This window comes from Botryllus schlosseri, chromosome 11 (genome assembly GCF_051294905.1).
Source record: "Botryllus schlosseri isolate E-star chromosome 11, Bs_hap1, whole genome shotgun sequence".
Taxonomy (NCBI): domain Eukaryota; kingdom Metazoa; phylum Chordata; class Ascidiacea; order Stolidobranchia; family Styelidae; genus Botryllus; species Botryllus schlosseri.
The window spans coordinates 19,538,183-19,562,956 of record NC_137246.1 but is presented as its reverse complement, the minus strand read 5'-3'; the positions used below and the strand labels follow the sequence as shown (position 1 = coordinate 19,562,956).

The 24,774-nt window shown below is 39.6% G+C and overlaps 3 protein-coding genes across 4 annotated transcripts in view; 1 reads left to right on the top strand and 2 right to left on the bottom strand.

Annotated features, from left to right (window-relative positions):
• The window catches only part of LOC145449768 (uncharacterized), an 82,367-nt gene that overhangs the window by 50,617 nt on the left and 6,976 nt on the right, over nt 1-24,774 (bottom strand). The window lies entirely within an intron of this gene.
• Nucleotides 210-18,771, bottom strand: LOC145449774 (uncharacterized). Of its 2 annotated transcripts, XM_080328199.1 has the most exons (7): nt 18,406-18,771; nt 18,217-18,345; nt 17,646-17,742; nt 15,725-16,977; nt 14,219-14,415; nt 13,795-13,894; nt 13,521-13,697 (listed from the first exon to the last, which is right to left on the bottom strand). In XM_080328199.1, the coding sequence occupies exons 1-7, from the start codon at nt 18,516-18,518 to the stop codon at nt 13,628-13,630; spliced, it is 1,959 nt and encodes a 652-aa protein (XP_080184325.1). In that variant the 5' UTR covers nt 18,519-18,771; the 3' UTR covers nt 13,521-13,627. The 2 variants fall into 2 exon arrangements, 1 of the variants encoding a protein (XP_080184325.1); XR_013918348.1 differs by lacking the exons at nt 13,521-13,697; nt 13,795-13,894; nt 14,219-14,415 and adding exons at nt 210-614; nt 1,009-1,179.
• Nucleotides 6,164-24,774, top strand: part of LOC145449792 (uncharacterized) — a 116,044-nt gene continuing 97,433 nt past the window's right edge. The window contains exon 1 of the mRNA XM_080328224.1: nt 6,164-6,173. The gene's annotated coding sequence lies outside the window, so the exon portion shown is untranslated. The remainder of the gene's footprint in view (nt 6,174-24,774) is intronic.

The following is a 24,774-nucleotide window of genomic DNA, read 5'->3' as shown; positions in this document are numbered from 1 at the left end:
TTGTGGAATCAATTAACACTATACCTGCATGGCTGCAAGTTGCCGCTGTCGGCACCTCTTCCACTCATTAAATAAGCGCCAGACTCGTGGAAACTAAATTGAGCTATTGCGGAAATGTTGGAATTTGGTGTTTATTGCATTGAGCGGAAGTGATTGGAATCGAAAATATTTGTAAATATCCTTACTCTTATTTCAGACACATACCCACATACCAGAAATGATATATTTGCCAATGGTTTTACAATATATAGTATATTTACACGCGATTTAAATGTCAGCAATGTGTTGCATCGTATAGTTGCAATTTATCAGTGAAAACGTAACAAATTTGGTGCGTCTTATAATCGTCTACTTTTTCATTCTTTCGATCCCTAGCACTTCCACCTCGAGTATGATATCTGCATTAGGAGGGATGGTGAATTGCATTAAGGAAGCATAGTTTTTCGTGCAGGTTGATGAATGCATATTTATATATAGTCTTAGCGTGTAACATAATGTAATTTCAAAAGGATATCCCTAAGCTTCGAATCCAGATTCTCCAAATGCCTTGTTCGATTCGATTTTGATTCTGCTGCATTCATGAAGTGTCATTGATAACGCACCTTCATCCAAACCTATAATTGACATATGGGTGATGGCATATTTCAGGGTATTATCATTAGTAACATTGTGTTTTGACATTGCGCATTGACATGGCATAATTCGGAAAATAGAACTGAGTAATCGATTACTGTATGAAAGCAAATACGCAGCGAAACGTTTCATTGATAAGGAAGCTCACAATTGCTGTATTCTGTCGTCCTATATAATCTGATTATACAATGCAAGAGAAGTAAATTACGACTTACAGCGGTATTGTTATCAAAACATTATTTTACCTAGAAATGATGCCAAAGTTATTCGAAAACGCAATCACAATTGCATTTTGTCGTATCGTGTCGTACAATCAAAATTTACTACCATAGAGTAAGTAAATCAATCTTGTAATTGCCGTGAATTTCATATTACCTTCGATTAATACTCTTTCCCCAACGGCAAATCTGAATCGTTGTTGCCCCGGGTCTTTTGTACTCCAAAACTTTTTTGGCTGATCTTTATCTAGATATCCGTAGATTAATCTTCTCCCCACTTCCCTTTCGGAGTACCTGCTTCTTCACGCCAGCCGAAATATCGGAATACCTGGACGACGAAACTAGATATCAGGAAGAAATCGGATTTGGTAACGAATCACTACCTTCGAGTCGTAATTCATATTCGCATCATTGCATAAAGCACATTTTGACTTGAGGCAAATCAAGTCACTCGATTTATGAATAAGGTGGTTAAGTGAAGTCAAGTCAAGTCAAGTAGAATGCGTGATTGAAGTCATTGCATTTTGCCAGATGATATGACAAAATCCACCACCTTAAGATAGATTTTAGGCGTATACATACGAGTTGTTTACGAGCTATAGTATAAATGTATACACTATATATCAGTTCGATTTAAATCATAAAACCAGCGTGTACTCAAAGGCGGTGTGGACACTGACTGTAGATCCCCGTCGTCACACTCTAATTGGGTAGTGGGCAGTGTTATTGACGATCGATTTGCAGCACTGATTCAATGCAAAAGTCGGTAATGTTATACGTTGAGTTTGAAGATGTTTTATACCGAGATGGGTGTCAAGATTTGGTGTGGTATATCCTAATGATGTCATATAAATCTAAGCCGAGTTTCAAAGCCATAACACTATGAAAATCGGCACAGACCGATTACGACTTTCGCGTTAAATCACTGCTTCAGATGGATCGACAATAACCTACTCGACTTTGCTAACGAAATTACTTCCATAGTCATTGAGTAACGGCTTTGAAACTCGGCATAGTATTAGATGACATCATTAGGATATACCACACCAAATCTTGACATCCATCGCGATATAAAATATCTTAAAACTCAACATATAACGATACCGACTTTTGCATTGAATCAGTCTGCAAATCGATCGTTGATAGCAATGTGGACTACCCAATCAGAGCGTGATGAAGGGGATTCACCGTCAGTGTCCACACCACCTTTGAGTACACGCTGATAAAACCTATCCGTTAAGGTGAGCATTGAGCAGTGAGTCAAAACCATTCGTGTGAAGGAATCCTATGTCCTCCATCAAAATAATCAAAAGCAGTAGCATATAGTATCTTATTATAAAATACAAGGGATCCGGAGTTTTATTGCAACCCCCCGTTTCTATCTCCGGCTCTGGAGTCGAAGTCCTATCCAATTCTTACTTGAAAGTCGATCTCCATATTGATTTTTGCTTTATTCACAATTATTTCTCCAACCTCTTACATCAGATCGATTCAACTCGGCAAATCCTGGATAACGTTGAAAAACGCCGCATTGTTACGTCACAGCGTAGGCCCGCGGACATAACGGAAAGTACCGACAATGCAATCGATCGTACCATTCCTACGGGTTGTAAAATTATGCCATATTCGTGTAAATACTTATCAAAAAACATGTTGTATGAGCCTACGGACAATTAGCACCCGATATAGCCGACGTATATCGATAAGGTATGGTTGGAACCCTCAAAATAGTCGGCTCAACATCAATAGTACAGATATTTCGTCAAAGGAGCTATATTCACCATATATTTTCAATTGAAAATGACAATCCATTATCACGTCACAATTGAATATTCATGACGTCAAGGCTTAAAAAAACATAAAAAACAATAAAAATATGTTTTAAATAAGGGCCTTGTTTTAAACATATTTGTTTCAAATTTATTTTTGTTTTAAATGCAAACCTAAATATATATAGCGATAGTTGTGATGAGTGAGATACAACGTAAATTAAAGGCTAGGATATGTTGGGTAGGGCTGTTCAATAATAACTTTTTTTTCCCGATTCAAGCCAGTCACCTCTCAAATCGTCAGGTTGCAGTACAAAACCTTGCTCACCAAATTTCACTCGATTCCAACCAGTAAAGGCCTCCGCAGATCCAATTAAAAATTTTAATTTATTATGGAAAATTAAAAAAAAAAAAATTACAAATTTTTCTGCCAACCCCATGAAATTGTTGAGCTGTCTTCAAAGACGTTGCAAAACAAATTTGAGTAAATTCCGACCAGTAGAAGCGCAGTTATTGGAGTTTTTCGTTGAAATTTCTCGGATTATCCTTGATTGGTGGATAATCCGCGATTTATCAACGAAAAACTCACATAACTCCGCTTCTACTGGTCGGAATTTACTCAAATTTGTTTTGCAACGTCTTTGAAGACAGCTCAACAACTTCATGGGGTTGGCAGAAAAATTTGGAATTTTTTTTTTAATTTTCCATGATAAATTAAAATTTTTAATTGGATCTGCGGAGTCCTATACTTGTTAGAATCGAACCAAATTTGGTGTGCGGCGTTTTTTAGGGTAACCTGACAATTTAAACAGTGAATGGCTGGAATCCGGGAAAAAAAGTTATTTTTGAACAGCCCTAATGTTGGGGTTGATTACAGGGATAAATTCCGTTCATAAGGCCATAAACCTCGACTTTGCGTCGCACGTTCTAATGTCGCTGAATCCATGCACTGTAGGTCAGTGTTGGGATCAAGTCACTACATTCGAGTCACGAGTCATTTCGAGTCATTGCACATTTTGACTCGAGTCAAGTCAAGTCAATCGATTTTCGAAGGTGACTCGAGTCAAGTCAAGTCACTCGATTTTTGGAGGTGACTCGAGTCAAGTCGAGTCAAGTCAAGTCATGTCACGAGTCAAGTCACAATTCAAGTCAAGTTATCTTTTCGAAGTATGAGGCATGATTACGTCATTGCATTTTGCTAGCTGTCTGAAATACAGATTGAGTGGCCATTCATTCCGAGCCGATGAACGAATATAGAATTAAATATACTGCTAAACTACGGAAGTACTTACATAGCCTCAGCTTATAGTTACCAGTCTAAAGAGAGAGAAACGAATTGATAAGATGCAGTACATTACCCATTTACAAATTGATATGATACAATTCACGCCTGCACTAATTGTTGAGGACTATATAAACCATACTAGAGTTCAATTTCAATAAAACAAGATGTTATGTTAAGAATATAGAAGATATGCGGAAACTAGAAATCGCCCAGTTTATGTATCAGTTTCACTGCGGTCGTTGCCCGAATATTTCAATGACTTCTTCACCTCGGAATCAAAAGCGCACAAGTACAACACACGCGCGTCCACGTCGTCCAATATCATATGATCGTCCGAAAAGATCATCGCTCTATCAAATATGCCGGACCTGATGTGTGGAACAGTATCCCGCCGGCCATCCGGCAGTCGACGAGCATGTCCAGTTGTCCACATTCAAGTCGAAATACAAGCAATTACTACAAGTTACTACAGTTACAGCTACAGTTACTACAAATTACTACAGTCCATCCTCAAGATTACCGGACCACGACTGACCTATCGATCTCGCTTCCCATGACATGCCGCCCGATTTCTTGTAGTTTTTTTCTATACTATATCTTCTTTACTTTCATTCAGTATGCATGCCTCCTCTTTACATCGCCTAGGCCAAGGTGGATGTCTGATTCCATAGACTACTCCTAGGCGCTTCGACATCTTCCTGTCTTTTCATTGTATCGCATTTTTTGTGGTGCATTGAACTGATAAAATTGCTAATAAACCAATGATGATGATGATGATGATGAACGTAGAACGGAAATAGACATTTTGTAAATTTTATCACTTTACTGCTATAGTTTGCAACAATTTAAGCTGTAAGCTTCGATCACTTCGTTTGCGGTCAATATTTTTGTGAAAGAACAATGGAGGTGAAACGCACGATTATTGAATGATTGGTCGCTCTCACGGGTTTCACCAGCGTTTCGCGAACAATCCGAACATATGCAAGATGCAGTGATTTTTATCGACACCGATTACTTGACGACTTGAAATTGACTCGAGTCAACTTTTTCGTATGACTTGACTTTACTCGAGTCACTTTGCTAAAATGACTTGACTTGACTTGACTCGTATCAGAAATGTGGATTGACTCGTGACTCGAAGCAAAATTAACGAGTCAATTTCAAGTCATCAAGTAATCGGTGTCGATAAAAATCACTGTATCTTGCATATGTTCAGATTGTTCACGAAACGCTGCTGTAACCCGTCAGAGCGACCAATCATTCAATGATCGTGCGTTTTACTGAGCCTCCATTGTTTTCTCACAAATATATTGACCGCAAACGAAGTGATTGAAGCTTACATCTTACGTTGTCGTAAACTAGTGTAGTAAAGTAATTTAATAGCAAAATGTATATTTCTCGTCTCTGTTCTTACCTTAACCAAACCTCTTGTTTTATTGAAATTGAATTCGAATATGGTTTACATATAGTCCTCAACCATTGGCGCAGGCTCGAATTGCATCATATCAATTTGTAAATGGGTGATGTATTGCATCCTATCAATTCGTTTCTCTATTCTCTATTTTGGCTGGTAACTATAAACTTAGGCTATGCAACTATACTTACGTAGTTTAGCAGTTCTACGTAGCCAATATGTGAGCAATACAGCGCCTTCTTGCCTGTATATTTGACTCTATATTCGTTCATCGGTTCAAAATCAATGACCACTCAATCTATATTTCAGACAGCTAGCAACATGCAATGACGTAATCATGCTCCATACCTCGAAAAGGCCACTTGTTTGAATTGTGACTTGACTCGTGACTTGACTTGACTTGACTTGACTTGATTTGACTCGAGTCACCTTCGAAAATCGATTGACTTGACTTGACTCGAGTCAAAATGTGCAATGACTCGAAATGACTCGTGACTCGAAGGTATTGACTTGATCCCAATACCGGCAGGTAGTTCTGCTACTAACGATGTGGGTTTGAAAGCTATAAAATTAACTACAGCAACTCACACGTCGGTCGCTTCTCGACTCTCCATCGTCACAAGACTATATTACGATGCAAACTGCAAGGAAAGAAATTCGTCAACGATAAAGTCCTGAGCCCGATGTTAAAACAGACTGAATAGGTTTCAAAACCGCCGTCAACAATCCCGAGTCTATCGCTCATAGAAGAAGTTTTAAGATCGCGGTCAGCTTGTCCCTATTGTCCCTTTTGTTCCTCGGGCTCGTGTCGCCCCCTTCGCACTACAATAGATTTTCGATTTGGTTGTATTAAGAAACATTGAGAAATGTGTGCCGGTAGCCTAACATTTGCGGTCAGGGGAGGCAAGTGAAGCACTGCCTCGCCTGTCGCCAGGATGAGTAAAGAAAATTGTGAAAACCTTCAATGATTTTTACCCTCGATATTCATGAATAACTAAATTTGAATATGTTTTCGTCCAATATCACCGATTTTACATTAAATGTTCAAAAATACAGCGCGAAAGGAGAGGTGAGGTATAGGTGAGGCACGGCAGGTGAGGTCGTGCCTCCCTTGCGACAATGCAATTCATAATAAACAGCTCAGAATTCGTAATAACTGGCATTTATTAAATGCTAATGTCGCACCGATTGCGATAATCTGAATGCCAACCATATTAGAGCACTGGAATCCTCTCAAAATCGCCGAGGAATGTGAAATTCGGCTCTATTACGAACAGGGCTGAGCACAATGATTCGAGTACTCGAATCTGAATCGAGTATTAATTTTAACGATTCGAGTCGAGTAGTAAAATACGATTTTTTGAGTACTGAAATTGTACGCTCCTCGCCACTGAAAGTTAATTTATCAACGAGCATTATAGTTTCGATACTAATTTTCACCGTTGAAACCTTGATACCTTGATTGGCCGTATCGTCGCACACGAAACATATAGTACAAAGCAACGAACGTTACTGGAAATAGCACATTTCCGAAGTCATGATCATCCCTGAACATTGTCACCAAGAGCAATGAAATCGGTATGGTCAAAAAAATACCAAAGTATCTTTAATGGGATGGATGACAGTGATTATATTCTTTGTGGTCGCATAAAAGGTACATACTAGATCTTTGACATATCACATTCTGTTATGGCGTCATAATGAGTGATACTCGATTACTCGACTCGACTCGAAGCATATTATACATGATTCAGAATCGAATCACTCAGGTACTCGATTTTGCCCAGCCCTAATTACTGACAATGACAGCGCATAGAAACAATAGCCACGTGAGGCACAATCGAATCTGCCTCACTTTCTATTCGCTAACAATCGGACAATCGCAGCACAGTGAAACTCGCTATCGATTTCGGAAACCGATAGTATTGTATGAATTGTATAGTAGCGATGGCCCATACGTAATGTAGCTGTTATGTATATTCTCCATCCATAGCTACATTGAATTGTGGTTTGTAATAGCTACTTACATGGCCTGCGTTATCGTTGTTTGTGGCCTTTATGGTGTTTCCACTGCAATAGTCATTTACACCAGGAATAATTATGTTTAATTGCATATCTGCCAACTTGTAGCACGGCCCACTTCTAGGTTTTCGTGAGACCCCGCTTACTGGAAGCAGACAGCGAGGAGTAGCCTAGATCGCATGCGTGTGAAGATGGCTAATGTGATAAGAGTAAGGACACCAACTCAATGAGTTAACCTTGTAGGTGTTATATATTGGCGAATCGTAATCCAAGGAATCTGCATCCCCAATCAAAATCATGAATCCAACCCTGATTTTCCACGGTGTGAATCATGTCTTCATGAATCATGTCATCAATCTGTCAAGTTTGATGCTGGTGAATGCATGGCCAAGTAGTAGGCCAAGGTGAGTGACATATTTAGTTTTGCTGATACTATATAATGTAAACATTCTATACTGATACTGTGTCCATTTCAATCTTGTAAAAAAGAGATTGGACCAGGGATTACCGATATGGTGGGTGCTTGCAAGTTGCAACAAAACATGCTTTCCATCCATGGCACTTCTGAAATTATATATCCTGTTGAATTCATCAGCGACCTTTCCTTATTCATTTTGTCCTAAACCAAGGTTGGAGTACATGCCAGATTGAGCAATTTCTGCAGCAGCAGATTTGCTGATTCGATACGAAAATCCAATTGTTTGATAAAAGTCGCCAGTCATCAATATCTGCAAAACAAGGATATAGAACAGTGTTTCAGACAAGGATTCTCTGGCATTTATCACAATTTCACTCATTAAAGTAATGCAAGATTATCCAAAATAATACTTCCTATTTTATATGGCGGCGGCTATTTTGGGAGCAGAGCCGGAGTGTTGACTCTGATAATGTGATGAAAAATTGTATTTCGTGAACTGATCGAGAAATCTGGGATTTTTTTAGTCAACCGACCACTAAGTGGGAAAAATTTATCATTTTTACAAGATTTTCCTCCGGTACTCTAAGTTTGAATATTTCGAAAAAGTGTCCCCCTTTCCCGATTCCAAAATATGGTAATCCTACTATTACCGAGATGGACATTACCATGATTACTTAGAGAATGACATTACCGAGAAATACACGACCGAGAACAGACATTACTGAGAAAGGCACGGCCGAGAATGGACATTTCCGAGAAAGACACGACGGAGAACAGACATTACCGAGAATGAAATCAATGCTTGAGACTTGACAAAGAATATGCCCACATAGGGTTTCGGTAATCTCGACATCGGTGATCAAAATTCCTTGAATGTCGACTTAATGTCACTGCTTGTGTCACGGTGGTACTAAAAATAAAGTTTAACAAAAAATTGAGATGGAACTTGCGTCATTGAGAATAGTACTGACTTCATGAATTTAGCTGGCCTGGTGCGCAAGATGTCTTCGCTAGCCTGAACTATAGCGTCTCGGGCCTCGCATGCTTTGGTTTCTATCTCCGTGGTTTGGTAGAGACTAGAGTTCGGCCGATATTAGATTTTTGGGCCGATACCGATAAAACCGATATCGAACGCCTTCACCGATAACACCGATATGTCCAGATCGACCTAAAAAGGCTCGTTTTCGTAACTTCAGCGCATATATTTCAACAGCTTTACAGCCACTGTCATACTAGAACACAAAATAAATTAGAAAGGCTACTTCTGGACACCTTTGTGTAAGCTATATAAAATACAGGAATATTCCAAGTCTTGCGGTCAAGGATTATAGTTTTCTGAATGTTGTGACGTCACCAAAATTGCCGATATTTTATCACCTCCAATGGCCGATACCGATAATAGTTCTTTCAAAGTGTGATATCGACTTGATATTATTGGTCAACCGATGTAATCGGTCGGGCTCTAGTAGAGACAATGTCGTTAAATGTATGTTGATTTGTGATTGCTATGTCGTACTGGTTTAATATTAACATCGTGAAACTAAATGACATCGAATATCCGCAAACAGACTTCAATGTGCATAATTGATTTCCGCTAATACTAACGCATAACGATCAAAAGATGATGTCAAGGCTAGAGTTGTCAAAGTCGAGAATGGGATGATCAGGGATATCTAGAACTCTAGATAGATATCCCCGCGAATGAATCACCTGAAATCAGTGCCATTACAGAACAAATTCCACAACAGACTTGGACATTTTGATTAGCGAAAATCGTTGCCTAGGTTGTGTTTTACGCGTGCCCATTTAATTGTTCACTATAGAGATCATGGACTTGCTAATCGGATTACCACGACACCCACGTATCATAACGCAATTGCTCGTATTAACGACTACGTGCGCACTGCGCATATGCATAACCCAGTCTTAATAAAATATAGGACCAGTGACGTGCGTAACTGGTTTCACACCTTTAATTTCAGAGAGCGGATTGCGACGAAGTTATGCTTACATACAGCGAAGCATGAGATCTCATTGACCCGAGCTCGATATCATACTCGTCAGGGCGGCATCTAACATATCGTGATACATTTTGAGATTATCCTGTTCGATTGGAAGAGCAACGTCTGCCCGACATTTTAATCTTTTTATTATTACTGATCGTCCTGCTCTAATATTCGATCAATAGCGCAACAATATTGTGAACTGACCATGCGTCATGTCTTTCGAGTGATGTAAATATCATCGTTTTGAAGGCCGTTGAATGATTTTCATATTTTTTTCGGTAATGCCCATTCTCGGTAGTGTCTTTCTCGGTAATTTTAATTCTCGGTGGTAGTATTCTCGTTAATATATATTCTCGGTCGTATGTTTCTCGGTGATGTACATTCTCGGTACTGTCCATTAATGCGCATCAATAGTACGATCCATCTACTTCTCACTTTACCACTCTCATCTGCAATACGGAATAGTAGTATGGGGAAATGCATGCAAAACATTTCTGTGTGGAATTTGAACCCTGCAAAATCGTGCGACACGGTTGATCTCATCTGTACCTTTACATACCAAATTATCGTCTTACTATATCGTAAGCTTCGAATTTTGCGAGTTGACGAACTATATCGCTTCAAAGTATCATAAGTTATACACAAACAGATTCCAACAGTTTGCCTCCTGTGTTTGATGACTTTTTCATACCCGCTAAAAATGTCCACTCGCATTAGCTTACACGAGAACCTCATCAAAGGGAAGTATCAGCATACCCCCATCCAATAGCAACCTAACTAAGAGATCCATCGACTTATCAGGACCTATCATCTGGAATGTATTACCACAACATATCCGTGAATTGCCTTATAATATATTCAAAAAAATACCTATTTAATCATATATTGTCGTTATATCAACACTGTTGTCCAACCTCGCCCAGACATTGATTCATTGATCATGTGATCATTTGCTACCATCGTTTAATTCTTATTTTTTATTATCTTTTTTAACTAACATTTCTTACAGTCAGACTGTATAGAGACAAGTGTACCTGTTTGATGCGGGTGTGAGTTGACCTTAGTGGTATGGTGACCATATTTTGGAATTTTGAAAAGACGAGACTTTTTCAAAATTTCAAAACCGGAGGAAAATCCTGAGAATATGGTGAATTTTTCCCACTTCGTGGTCGGTAGACTAAAAAAAGGCCAGGTTTCTCGCTCAGCACCCAAAATACAATTTTACCTCTCACATTATCAGGGGGCGGACTAAAAAAAGATCGACGCTCCGGCTCAGCTACCGAAATCCCTTTTTCATGTATTACAATTTTCACTTCATTATATCATCTTTGGTTGAAATTTATTGCATTTCAACTGCGGGCCACTCTATGCAAGGCGCTGACAGCATAACAAAATCAACATCAAACGTGCATGCACCTTGACAATCTCAAACATTTCGCTTGCTTTGTTACAAAAGTTAGCTCGAAATATCCAGCTTTCTGTTTGAGAATATTTAGTGACTCTCTGCTGTGAGCTTGAACCGCAATCACACAACATTAAGAGCGAAATACACTACATGTAGGCACTAGGCAGTCAGCGAATGATGCTTGTTCAACCAATCAATAGAATTGATATCGTTGTCTGATGTAAAAAATCTAGCAGTCTTACGGGGTCATATGTTTATTGTATAATGCAAATCGAATCCGTGCGATTAGGGTGTTGGCTCCTGCTGTATAACTTGTTAAAGTGTAATAATATCGGTAGCAAGTACAGAAACCCGTTTTACACTCTGCTCAATATTAACGTAGCAATTATACTCAGACTCTGAATAAATTGTCCGGTCCGGCCTAGACCGTTAACGCGTAGCCTAAGCTTATATTCCTAGGCAAGTCCTCGTCGAAATTGTTGGCAAAGTGACGGAAGTTATTGATTTTATGAGATTATTGTATCATTCCATTGCCCCAGTTGATACATTTGGTGATGTTTAGAACGTATCTAGGTATCGTGTTTGTACAATGTACATTAATATAGGGCATAGGCTGTCACTTCACTGACATGAAGGGTTGGAATTAGCAATATGACGTCACATGACGTCATGAGGTTCACGTTCGCGTTCACACGAACCTGAACCTTTCAGAGGTTCACACCATCCCTACTGTGCAGTGCATGCATATTTTCTGTACCACCATCATTGCCGTCTGTTTGGGTCTCTCTCTCTCTCTCTCTCTCTCTCTCTCTCTCTCTCTCTCTCTCTCTCTCTCTCTCTCTCTCTCTCTCTCTCTCTCTCTCTCTCTCTCTCTCTCTCTCTCTCTCAGTAATGTCCATTCTCGGGAATAGCATTCTCTGTCGTGTCCATATCGGTCATAGCATTCTCGATATTTTTTTTCTCATTAGTAGCCCTCCTACATCGTTTACACATATATATGACGTATATAAAGACGGCGATTAAACAATGTGGGAAGTGATTCATGCAATAGGCGCCATCAATCACTACAGTATATTGACCAAAATAGTCACGACTGGCCTTGACGGTTAGATGGCCCTGCTCGAGAACGTGGTTTTCGCAAATAACAATATACAATTGAATAGTATCTTCATATTGAAATGAACCCGAATATTTTCGGCTGACACTCGTCAGGGGTAATCGTCAGCAACTAGCAGAGAATTCAAAAGAACAGCGTATATCAACAATCGTAATACAAAATATGACATCACCAGCACGAAATGTCGAATACGAGAGCGTTCAATGTACTATTTTTGAATGATACACGAACTCTTTGTGTTGACACAGCCTTGGGTGGTATATTTGGATAAAAGTCGACTCCAAGGCACACAAATGAAAGTGTGAACGACCCTTTCCGAGTATGCGAAATCTGTCGTCTCGATAATTTTTCGCACAGGCGGGATTATCCAACAAGTGTTTTCCAATTGCAGAATTTATGGCCTTTGATTGTTCCGCGTCAATCTTGAGCGGATGAGTTAAGGGTGAGCTTTTCACCGAGCGTGTTCTAATGAACCTGGGGACATGCTGATTTACGCGTTCCTGCAAGCGCTTTGACGTTCTTCCCACGTAGCCACAATCACAGTGACACTTAAATTCGCGAACTACATTGCTTTGTTGGAGTGCGGGAAGCACGTCTTTACGTGTTGCAGGGAGCAGTTGCGTTGTCGTGAAAATCACGTTGAAGAAAAAGAGTTCGTGTATCATCTAAAAATAGTACATTGAACGCTCTCGTATTCGACATTTCATGCTGGTGACGTCATATTTGTGTTACGATTGTTGAATGTTGATATACGCTGTTCTTTTGAATTCTTTACTAGTTGCTGACGATTACCCCTGACGAGTGTCAGCCGAAAATATTCGGGTTCATTTCAATATTAATATACTATTCCATTGTATATTGGAGTTCTGTACCTCCAAGAAGCTGTGCAAATAACAATGTAACTCTCAACGGATGACATATTAAGCAGTTCGTTTCAGGTAATCTGCACCCGTGGAAATTGTTGGTGACGCAACGGTGAACTTCGGAAAAAGTAATACCAACCTCTCTGGGATTCTCCTCGACCGAGTTAATAACATATCAAGTGAATTGATCATTAAATCTCTGAATACAACATCGGTGACGGGAAAGCAAGATAATTTCCATGCGGTCTCCACACTAATGTATTAATCAGGCGAATGGCGACGGACGATGTGGGGAAACTCGACACAGGAACGGTCAAAGACAACCCCCAAATCGCCCGAACAGACATGCCACACAATATGTGTTCTCGAATGATTTTACAATGGTTTATTTACACGTGATTTAAATGTCAGTAATGTGTTGCATCGTATAATGGAAATTTATCAGTGAAAATGTAACAAAAATAGTGCGTCTCGTCATCATCTACTTTTCATTCTTTTGTGCTCTATCACTTCCATCTCGAGTATGATACTAGCACCAGGAGGGATAGTGAATTGCATTAAGGAAACATAGTCTTTCGTGTCGGTTAATGAATATATATTTATATAGTCTAAGCATGCAACATAATGTTATTTCAAAAGGATATCCCCAAGCTTCGAATCCAAATTTCCCATATGCCTTCTTCGGTTCGATCTTGATTCTGCTCCGTTCATGAAGTGTCATTGATAATGCACCTTCATCCCACCCTAGAGTTGTCATCGGCAATGGCATATATCAAAGGATTATCATGAGTAACATCGTGTTTGGACATTGCACAATGCGCATTGATATGCCATAATTCCAGAAAATAGAAGCCAGTAATCGATTACTGCGCATGAAAGTGAATACGCAGCGAAACGCTGAAAGGCTCATTACGACTTTCAGCGCTTGTTATAAAAATATTATTTTACTTTGAAATGATGCCAAAATTATTCGAAAACGCAATCTCATATCGTGTCTTACAATCAAAATATACTACCACAGAGTAAATCAATCTCATAATTGCCTATAGCTCTAGCATTTCATATTACCTTTTATGACTTGTCGTTTCCCAACTGTAAATTTGAATGGTCTTTGTGATGGGTCTTTTGTACTCCAAAACTTTTTTGGCGGATCTTCATCTAGATAACCAACACAGTGGATAGTGATGATATCTCCGGCATCAATCTCCTCCCCAGTTCCCTTTCGGAGTACCTGCTTTTTCACGCCAGCCGAAATATCGGAATACCTGAACGACGAAACTAGCTATTTGTAAGAAATCAGAGTTGGGAACAAGTCACTACCTTCGTGTCACAATTCATATCGCGTCATCGGATAAGGCACATTTTGACTCGACTCAATTTACGTCACTGGATTTATGAAGGGGTCTAGAGTTAAGTCAATTAGAATGTGTAATATAATATATAAGTCATTGCATTTTGCAAAATTATTGAAGTAGAGTATAGAATATGAAACCTCACAAAGTTGAAACAAATTGATATGACGCAATACACTGTCCATCATCCATAATATACATTTGAAGACTATATAAGCCAGTAATTGTTGACGAGTAATATAAATGTATTAACTATATGTGTTTGAATTAAATCATAAAAGATATCCGTTAAGGTAGTGCTGCCTCAGATTCTTAAGTTTGCCGCGAATATGTTTGTAGACCTACTGTTGGAAAGAAGTTCAAAAATACTTAACTCAAGGCATGCAGGAAAGTATATGCTTCATATAGCTGATATAAGCACTAGCACATGTAACCATTAGAATGGCACCAATCGTGGCATTGCCTATGTCCTATGAGCAGGGTGATTGTCATATACTCCTATTTGGACTGCTATGTGTCGAAGATTCGTTTCATGCTTCTTGTGAAGCAACTCGTAAGTCGCAACCTCCAAGGTCGTATCGATCAATCCCATCTGATACCGAATACTGTGCATAGCGTGCATGCGTATTTTATGTACCACTATCGTTTCCGTCCGCTTGTTATGTTGGATGAAACGGTTGGATGAAAATAAAGACTCTCTCTCTCTCTCTCTCTCGAAAACAAAAATTACTCCGCAAAACCTGAGCACACTGCCTGGATTTCAGCTTTTATTACCAGGTTTTGTTATTCATGACTATATATGGGTAGCAATGCTCCCTCTAATTTTTAACGACTCTTCGCGCACTCACCAACTCACTGCGCGATCCCTTGAACAGCAGTGCGTAACGACTAAAAAAAGGTCGTCACTTCGGATTTTTTGTGCGCAGAGACCATGTAAATACTGCGCAATTGCGCACGTGTGCAGCTTAGGGTTAACATTGATGGGTTTGGGTAGCATATCAATTTGGAAGTAATGAATTGAGGAATCTTTTTGCATAAAAACGGCTTATTGATATATGAAACGAACCGTATTTTAGGCGCTGTTTCTATAAAATGGATGAGTTATGTCTGTCACATGTCACAAGCAATAGATGAAAATTCGAGAACGAGAACTATGTGTCGGTAAAGGATAGTAAATTTTATATGATTTGCATTCGCTATACATGAAACGAGAGTTACTTACTCTACAACCGACTCAGTTGATTCATCCTCTGATTGGTCAAGATATTGTCTGGTTTCGGTGGCGGGTGAAGGGTATTCCGTTTCTGTAGGCATGTCGCTTTCGTCGTCATCTTCTTCTTCTTCGTCTTCGTCCTCATCTTCCGCATCCTCCTCCTCCTCCTCTTCCACTTCTTCCTCTTCTTCGTCAGAATCATTTTCTTCTGTGCCATTGGAATCATCATAATTTGTGGATTCTACCTTGTCATCCTCGTATACACTATGGGTCTTCTCAGAAGATACGACTGCCTCATTCTCGTGGTGTTCGTCGGCTTTGGTGTTTCCTTCGATATCGTTGCTGTCGTCAACATTGTTCTGGTCCAGCTCTCGCGTGACACCGGTGGTTGGATTGTTATTCATATCAAGATTAGATACCCCCGTGTTGTCAATCGAGGACTCTTCGTCCAAAGTTTCACTTCCTGAAGTAGCTTGATCATCCTGTGGAGAGTCCTGATTGACAAATTCGTCATCAACTCGATCCGTCATTGAGGATTCTTGATTTTCGTTGTCGTTCACGTCGAACAATTCTTCAATCTCTTCTTTTGGTGCATTTGTATCCTTCTCCATGTCTTCTTCTGTGGCGAAATCTTTCTGTAGATCATCATATGTTAATGAGCCTTCATCGATTTCTGGTGATTTTTCGTTTTCCTCCGTCTCGTCCTTGTCAGGATCATCTGCGCTTTCGTGATTCTGCTCGCTCGGTATTGTTTCCTCCGAGTCTTGCTGCATGAGCTCAATATTCCCGTCGTATTTTGGTACATCTTCAATTTTCATATCTTCAAAATTTTCATCAATCATGGATTTTGGGTCGCTTTTCTTCGTAGATACCGAGCTCACGTCCTCTCTGTCGGTTTGGTCGTTACTCATTGTGTCTTCTGCGAGAGATTTGTCTCCTGGTGTCTCTTCTTCAAAACTTCCGTCATCGACATCACCACATACTACCTCCTCGTTATTCGTAAATAGCGGCTGATCCTCTATTGCCTTTTCAACGTTATGGTTTTCGCGTTCGTCGATCTGTTCGTGTTCGCTATTTAGTCCGTCATCCTGGAGTTGGACAACGGATTTGTCAATTGCAATATCGTCATCTGATTCGGAGTGCCTATGTAGAACTTCTGATTCAGTCTGGGATTGATCGGACATCTCGTAATCCGTTTCCTGATCTTCGCCATCTGGTTTTTGTTGAGATTCTACTGTCAGTTCATCTTTTTTGATATCATCCTGAACATGTTAAAATAATTTATATATGTGACGATGTGCGAGTTACCAAAGGTGGTCAGTAACGAAGTACTTCTACTTTTTGAAGTACTTGAAGTAGATTTTGCCTACTCGCACTACTTATTAAGTAGTTATGATTTTAGACTACTTCTACTTCTACTTGACAGGTTTGAGTTTTTAGGCAAAAATAGGCGTAGAATACCTATTTGCTTACTTACTTTTGAACCGTCACTCCTACTTCTACTTGAGTAGAAATTCTTGCGTTGCTGCTCCTTCTACTGGAGTAGCGACTGTGACTACTTTGACCACCTCTGCGAGTTACACATGATAAATATCAGTCAGTCAGTATGTTTTTATTCATCTCACCGACAAACACAACAGACAAATTGGCATGGAATTGGGGGCGATGGGAGATCACAAGGTCTTAAATTCAGTTGCCACCAATCGGAGGTATAAACGAATAGATGTGGCAAAATGCATAGGTATATCAAGACTAACGAATACAACAGTCAAATAAATGTTTGATCAGCATTTGGCGATCCATTTATTGTTACTTATTTGTAATCGTGGTGTATTTATACTCTCAACAAGTTGTTCTGTACCTCCAAGAAGCTCTTCACTCTCAACAAAAGATAATAAATTTACTTCCATGATTTTGAAATATATCTTACAGCAACGCCTGACTTTTGATCATCTTCTTCATTGAAAGTTGAAGACTCTTTCATCCAGTCAATCTCCTGTACTGGCGTCAGTACGCGATAGGACGGTCTGGTGACATCGATAGAAGAAAGTGGTTGCTGTAATCTTTCAAATTTAATTGGCATATACATTTACAGCCTACATATTGGAACATTGTTGTGGGTACCAAAACGAGCTTGGCTTAGCATGAATGAGAACGTAGTCGATAATAGCTATTTGTCTTACGAGTGACGTGATAACGGTACTGCGACGTAACCACAAATGATAAAAGGCTTCAACGACCAAAATGATTTTCTTGTGGAGGCGATATGTTACCCTCTCGCTGATACGGGTGCACATAAGATAAAGCATCCACATTTAGCCCCTTCAAATGTTCGACTCTCCTAATTTAACGTCATCTGTACGTCTGCGTCACAATATATGCATGGCGTCCCGCCACTGCATTTTCATTCTGGCCACGCCCATGTACAAACCTACCCAACATAATGAAGTTTAGGTACCCTTCCTCTTTAGAATTTCCCCAAAATGATAGCTGAACAGTACCTTGCTGTATTTTCCACGGACCTCGTCAAATTTGGAAATAGGAATATTGCCACGATACTCGTCACAGCTATGAATAAAGCTGCATAGTAGAAATTTCGGTTTCTTGGTGTAGGTGCGGGATTCTTTATTCTACGATACAACGTAACATTGGATTTTTCGAAAAGCATTGATTTCTTCACTATTTATAACCTCTGTTTCTTGCCTGAGCTCTTGACCTTATCACCCAGGTCTGTAAACTTTTCCGCGGCAGGAGCCTTCTCCCCGGAAGCAGTCGACTTTGCTTTCTTATTCCTCTTACCCATATCAGGATTTCTGCCGAGTCCTTCTTGAATTCAAATACTTCCGATCGCAGTTGTTTCGAAATATTGCTGACATGCGCGATTTGCTTGACTGACACGTCGGTCGAAACAGCGCTCAATAGGTTCGCGGTGTACGGGCTTGCGCAGAGTGCTTTCAGGACCAATTGAAGTGCCCTTGTCTCAAAGCGACGTAAATACGATGCATCTGATACCACCGAATCTCTAATTAATTATTCGGACGTAGACGACAAAATATTGTGAGCAGACATGGGGTAATCGCGATTAGTAATCGTAATCGATTACGACGATTACAGCATTTTCAAGTAATCGTAATCGCAATCGATTACATTCGAAAAAATTCCGAAGTAATCGTAATCGTAATCGACTACTTCCCATATCTAATCGATTTCTTTGTTAAAGTACGATTACTTTTTATTTGTACAAGGACTAAGAAATGAACTGAATATTCGAGAACAAGGAAGAGATGTCAAACCAGTTACGTGATAGCACAAACGTCTGATTTTCAAATGCCATTGCTCATTATTACGTCAGAAGTAGCCTATTAGCTTTGCTAGTCATTGCGTAAGAAGTGTCCACAGTAAATAGATATGTGATTGTAAGAACACCCGCAGTGCTGTTTATAAGCTTATCAACACGTTCCACACGCCATAGTACTTCGCAGCAGGATAATTAATCACCACTTTGCCTAGTTTAAAATAGTAACTTGTGCATTGATGTTTGGTTATGCTTAGTTAAACGCAGTTTGACCGTTGCTGATTGGCGAGCAGTAGGCATATGTAGTACGTACGTACACCGGACAAAGAGTTGAAATTTTGTACTCGTCAAATAAAACGAAGTATTAAACATCAACAGCTGCTGATATATATCATAATCGAGCCGTTTATGCCGTTTTTCGTAACGGCAGCTTGCAGTATATTATCTGTATTAAGTCGAAGGCAGAGTTTTATGTTCTCTTCATCTTATTCTCATATGACTCTACTGCCGTCAAAGCCATGGGCTTATATATCATGTTAGCGTGGGATATAGCTAGAATAAGAACCAAAACAGCAATTCGTCTCCCAGTCCAAACGTTGGTCTTTGGCCCCCATAGGGTGATATTTTCAAGTTGAAGACTGAATGTCGTCAATAACATTGGTAATTGCATTATAATATTATTATTAATCTTTAATCCTCTCTCTGCCCACGATGGTCAGATTTACGTCTGGTATCTTGTTATAATTACTTTAGTGCAGAGGTCTCAAACTCAAATGTCCTCGCGGGCCAGTTTTCCACTTTTGACGACGCCGCGGGCCGCAGCCTATATAGGGGTATTATATGTCTTTCCAAGTAGGCCTCATTTGACGGGTTGGAATTGTCCTATTGAACGTGAGCCGATCCAGCAGGCTGACAATAAACACACATCGTCAAAATGTGATTTACTCTCCTGTCAATTTAGGCCTGGCAGGAAAAATATCATCATATTTATAACTATATTTGAATTGAATTCTTTTTGTACTTGATATATATTAATTATAAAATATAGACACAATATGAGCGGATAAATGTATGATGGCATCATTAAAGTTATCGCCTTTTGATATTTCGAATTTAACAGAGTGATAATAGAGACTGATCTAATATCACAACATTTTTGGGTTGGGCAGTGTAATTCCAATCGAAGATTCGGGTATACTCCTGATAAGTAGGCTATTAATCTCATGGTCAAATGTCTTCGAAAATAGGAGTGGAAAAATATATAAATATAGAATCAATATATTAATGAATGCGTCTTAGTAATAGAAATATCGGAACGCCGAACGAGCCATCGTTGGAGCTTACCACTACTGTAGGCTTATAATCGGTACCTTGAAGTGGCCTTATAATAACATGGTTCAGCGACTAAGCGACCTAAGATGTAACTAATAGATTGCCACTGGTTGCCATAACTACTTGCTTAGTAAGCGAAATACCAAACTGCGACCTTCTGATTTATTTATTCCCATGACACGCGATTAGTTTGTTGCGTCCTTGGTTCTAACAAATTCACGGCATTCCGAGTCCACTCGAGTCATTTTCATTTTTCCATCAAGTCAGCCCGAGTTCGAGTAATTTTAAGAAAGGTCGCGTCCAAATCCAACATACAAATTTCAGTCACGAATCGTCTAAGGGTCAGGTTTTATCATCATGAAGTGAAAATGTGGCGAAATAGTGAATCTTCCACTGCATGGTAGCGTTTGCAATTGATGTGATAGTGAAGTTTGATGAATAGTTTCAGGTTTCCAGAGCAATTTTAGAGGGAATTTACACTTTATGACCTGAAAAAATATGTGACAAATATATATTGTCAAATTAATAAAAATCAAAAATGTCGTCGCGGGCCGCACAAAATGCTCTGGCGGGCCGCATGCGGCCCGCGGGCCGCGTGTTTGAGACCTCTGCTTTAGTGTATGTTGTTAATTCATGACCTTCAGTCTGTTATATAATCAAAAGATATTGTTGTATCCCAAACGTAGCAGACTAAAAGAAAAAAACTTTCTTGAGACGCGCACACATATTGTCATGTCTTTAATGCTCTGTGGGTGCCGGGGAGTGGCATTTGCATTGTGGGATCAGATTGGAAGGACCAGACTATAGTCACCCCCACCCAGCGCGGCTATTGACAATGGATACATACCCTAAGTTTCGGCCAAGATCTTTCTTTAGTAGCACACTTCGTGAAGTCGCGTGTTGGTCGAAACTGCATATTTCTTTTGGTGTGTCGTGGCACGGTATTGGCTGTAACCTAAATGCCTATTACTATAAATTAGGGTTGCTTTTCAAACAAAAATCAATTTGAAGCAAACATGTTTCAAAGAAGGACCCTGTTTAAAGCCCTGTTTTTTATTGCTTCTTTTTTTTATGCAATGACGTCACGAATGTGGATTGACATTGACAATTGAAAATATAGGGTAAATATAGCTCCTCTGACGAAATATCCTTAATATAACTGTTGAACCGACTATTTTGAGGGGTTCCAACCCTCCTATATCGATGTATATATGTCGGCTAAGTCGGGTGGCAATTCTCCGTAGGCTCATACAACATGTTTTTCGAAAGCATTTACACAAATATGGCATAATTTTACAACTTGAAAAAACACAATTTTCCAGTTAGTTAAATCTCTCGAAAATACTCTATAATTTATGTTGGTTTACGGAATACTTTTGAATCCCCTTCGAGCTCGCTCCCCACCCTATTGGGAAATTTAAGGTGCGGTAGTCATGAACCTGGAAAGAATGCAAATCGTTGGGTGCGATAAATCGTCCACTATAAAAATGGACAATATGTACATTATGACGTAACAAGCAAATGACGCATCTTTTTAAAGGAAGTTTGTTATCTCATTAGGCCTTTTCAGCGCAATCCATAATTGTCTTCCAATATAACTTCTAAGATGCAAAATAAATGTAATCGTGAGTAATCGTGATTACTTTTCCAATGTAATCGTAATCGTAATCGACTACTTCCTGATTTTGCTGTAATCGTAATCGTAATCGTAATCGCTTCATTTAGAAGTAATCGTAATCGCAATCGATTACATTCATGAAGTAATCACCCCATGTCTGATTGTGAGTCGCTAAGAAGGAATTAGAAATGGCAACTCGCTTGTGAGTGATTTGCCAGTAAAATTTCACTGTACAGCAGCAGCGCAGTGAATCAAGTTTACGAATGGAATTGTACGGACAAGCTGTATGACAATGGGAAATATGGCAATCTCGAGACATGGTTGAACCAGGGCTTTGGATCCGGTGCCCTACACTTACAGCGGAGCTGGGCCAGGCCCAGAACTCTAAACTCAAATGAAGCCGGAGCTAGTTGTTTGAAAAGTTCCGACTTCTATGTATTTTATAAGATGCTGTAGGCTTACTTCAACCATAGCCTTTGTAAAGGCCATGCTCCTACTAATTGCTGAATTCGCATAATTTAACAGCAACCCTTAACAAAATTATGCATTGTCGTCTCTTACCAGTGTTGGGATCAAGTCACTATACCTTCGAGTCACGAGTCATCTCGAGTCATTGCAGATTTTGACTCGAGTCAAGTCAAGTCAATCGATTTTCAAAGGTGACTCGAGTCAAGTCAAGTCACTCGTTTTTTGGAGGTGACTCGAGTCAAGTCGAGTCAAGTCAAGTCAAGTCACGAGTCAAGTCACAATTCAAGTCAAATTGAATTTTCGATGTATGAGTGATGATTCAAAGTCATTACACTTTGCTAGCTGCTGTGTGAAAGACAGATTAATTGATCAATGCTGATCATTTATCTTGAATCAAATAACGAATATCTAGTTAAATATACCTGCGAAAAGACGTTGTATCACTCACGCACACGTAGAACTGTTAATAAAATACGTGAGTAACTGTACAGTCACATGCTACAGTCAGTTATTATCAGCCAAAATATAGGACATAATCAACATCTATACATCCATGAGTAAATAAACGCCCGAACTCTATTTGTTTGATTTAAATCATACATAAAGGTTGGTATAAAGGTGAGCACTGCGCAACGTAAGCATTGATCCGTCTAAGAAACAGAGACACATTGCTATTTAGAGTAATCTTCTTCTACTACTATACTACTACTACTACGACAACGCAAGCTGTGATACTTCAGTTTGCGGCCTATTTATTTGTGATCTAACAATCGAGGATCAGTGTATCGTACGATCAGTGAATGACTGGCTGCTCTCACAAGTGACACCGACGTATCTCGAACAATCCGAACATACACAAGATACAGTGATTTATTCGACACCGTTTACTTGATGACTTGAAATTGACTCGTAAATTTTGCTCCGAGTCACGAGTCAATGCGCATTTTTAAAGCTTCGAGTCAAGTCAAGTCAAGCCATTTTTCCAAAGTGACTCGATTCAAGTCAAGTCATACGAAAAGGTTGACTCGAGTCTGACTCGAGTCAAGTCATGACTCGAGTCATCCCAACACTGTCTCTTACGTGTCACCTTTTTCAACTAACCACGTTGCTGAGGATATGACAGCAGAGCATGCAGTCACATGATCATAGCTGCAACCGATGATATACTGACTACCGTTTGACCCATATTTTATTCTTCACTAAGGTTTCAATGGCAACAGTGTCAACTCTAGGCCTGCTGCAACTTTAGGCATTTAGGACATCAGAGGAAACGACCTTATTACATTTCAATTGAACGGTAAACATAATTTCCTTCTCTCCAAGTGTGTTATTCTAACAGCGTAATAACGAGACGCCGATACAGAATTTCGACATATCGTCGCTTGCCTTGGCTAAATGTTGCAGCAATACTCGCCACCACAGCTTCACAGAACCTCGGAAAGACTTCTGGAAGTGCGGGCGCGTTTAGTAGAGTCATAAAATAATTTATTTGAAAAAGTCCTCGGCGTAGAGATGTCAGGCCGCACCCACTAGCAATTTGGTTTTCTTGTACAGCTTGAGCGCGGCTCTGTAGTCTGCGAATGTCATTTCTTTCTTTCCTTGATTTTCAGGGAACCGTATTCGCTTGGGTCGATAGTGAACGCTGCGAGAGATCAGAGGTGAACGGAGTTTAATAAATGTATAACCTCGAAAATCCCTATTAATACAATTGATTTATTAATCCGTCGTATCTTTTGATGGTGTGGATTTCGACCGAACTCCGGGTAGGTGTTTGTGGTATTCAAGGTGTTCGACTAGGGTCATTACACCCAGAGGTGGTAAAAGTAGTCAAGAAAGCTACTCAAGTAGAAGTAGAAGTAGTGACGCGAAAATCTACTCTAGTACGAGTAAAAGTAGTACTAAGTACGAGTAGAAGTAGTACTTTTAAAACAACCTAAATCAACTTGAAATAGAAGTAGAATTGACTGACTTTAAACCTACTCAAGTAAGTAAGTCGTTGTGAAAACGGTCGTAATTCGTTCGTATGGACTATCACAAAAGCTGCAAATTAAGCAATGCGGAAGGTGTAGAGAGCTTGATTCATATTGATGCATTCCAGGAGGTATCAATTTTCGACAGAATAAGCATTCGTTTGCATCATGGGATGCAAATGATAGGGAACTAGTGCAGTATATGCCCGTTTTACTCGTGATTCTACTTGACGTTATTCATCATCATTCCCCATGATCCTTTAATTCAATTACCTTCTTCTATCACTTAAACCCTTTTTTCTTTTTATTCTCTCGTTTTTCCACACGAGCTTAGAATATGCTGACTCGGCACTTTTTCTAGTTACGAGGTTTCGGT

What these genes read in the sequence shown, in the direction of transcription:
- LOC145449774 (XM_080328199.1), bottom strand. Translation starts at nt 18,518, where the DNA reads ATGGGTAAGAGGAATAAGAAAGCAAAGTCGACTGCTTCCGGGGAGAAG. An exon ending in AGCTCAGGCAAGAAACAGAG is followed by an intron (nt 18,346 to 18,405) that starts GTTATAAATAGT and finishes GTTGTATCGTAG; the next exon opens with AATAAAGAATCCCGCACCTA. An exon ending in TCCGTGGAAAATACAGCAAG is followed by an intron (nt 17,743 to 18,216) that starts GTACTGTTCAGC and finishes CGATGTCACCAG; the next exon opens with ACCGTCCTATCGCGTACTGA.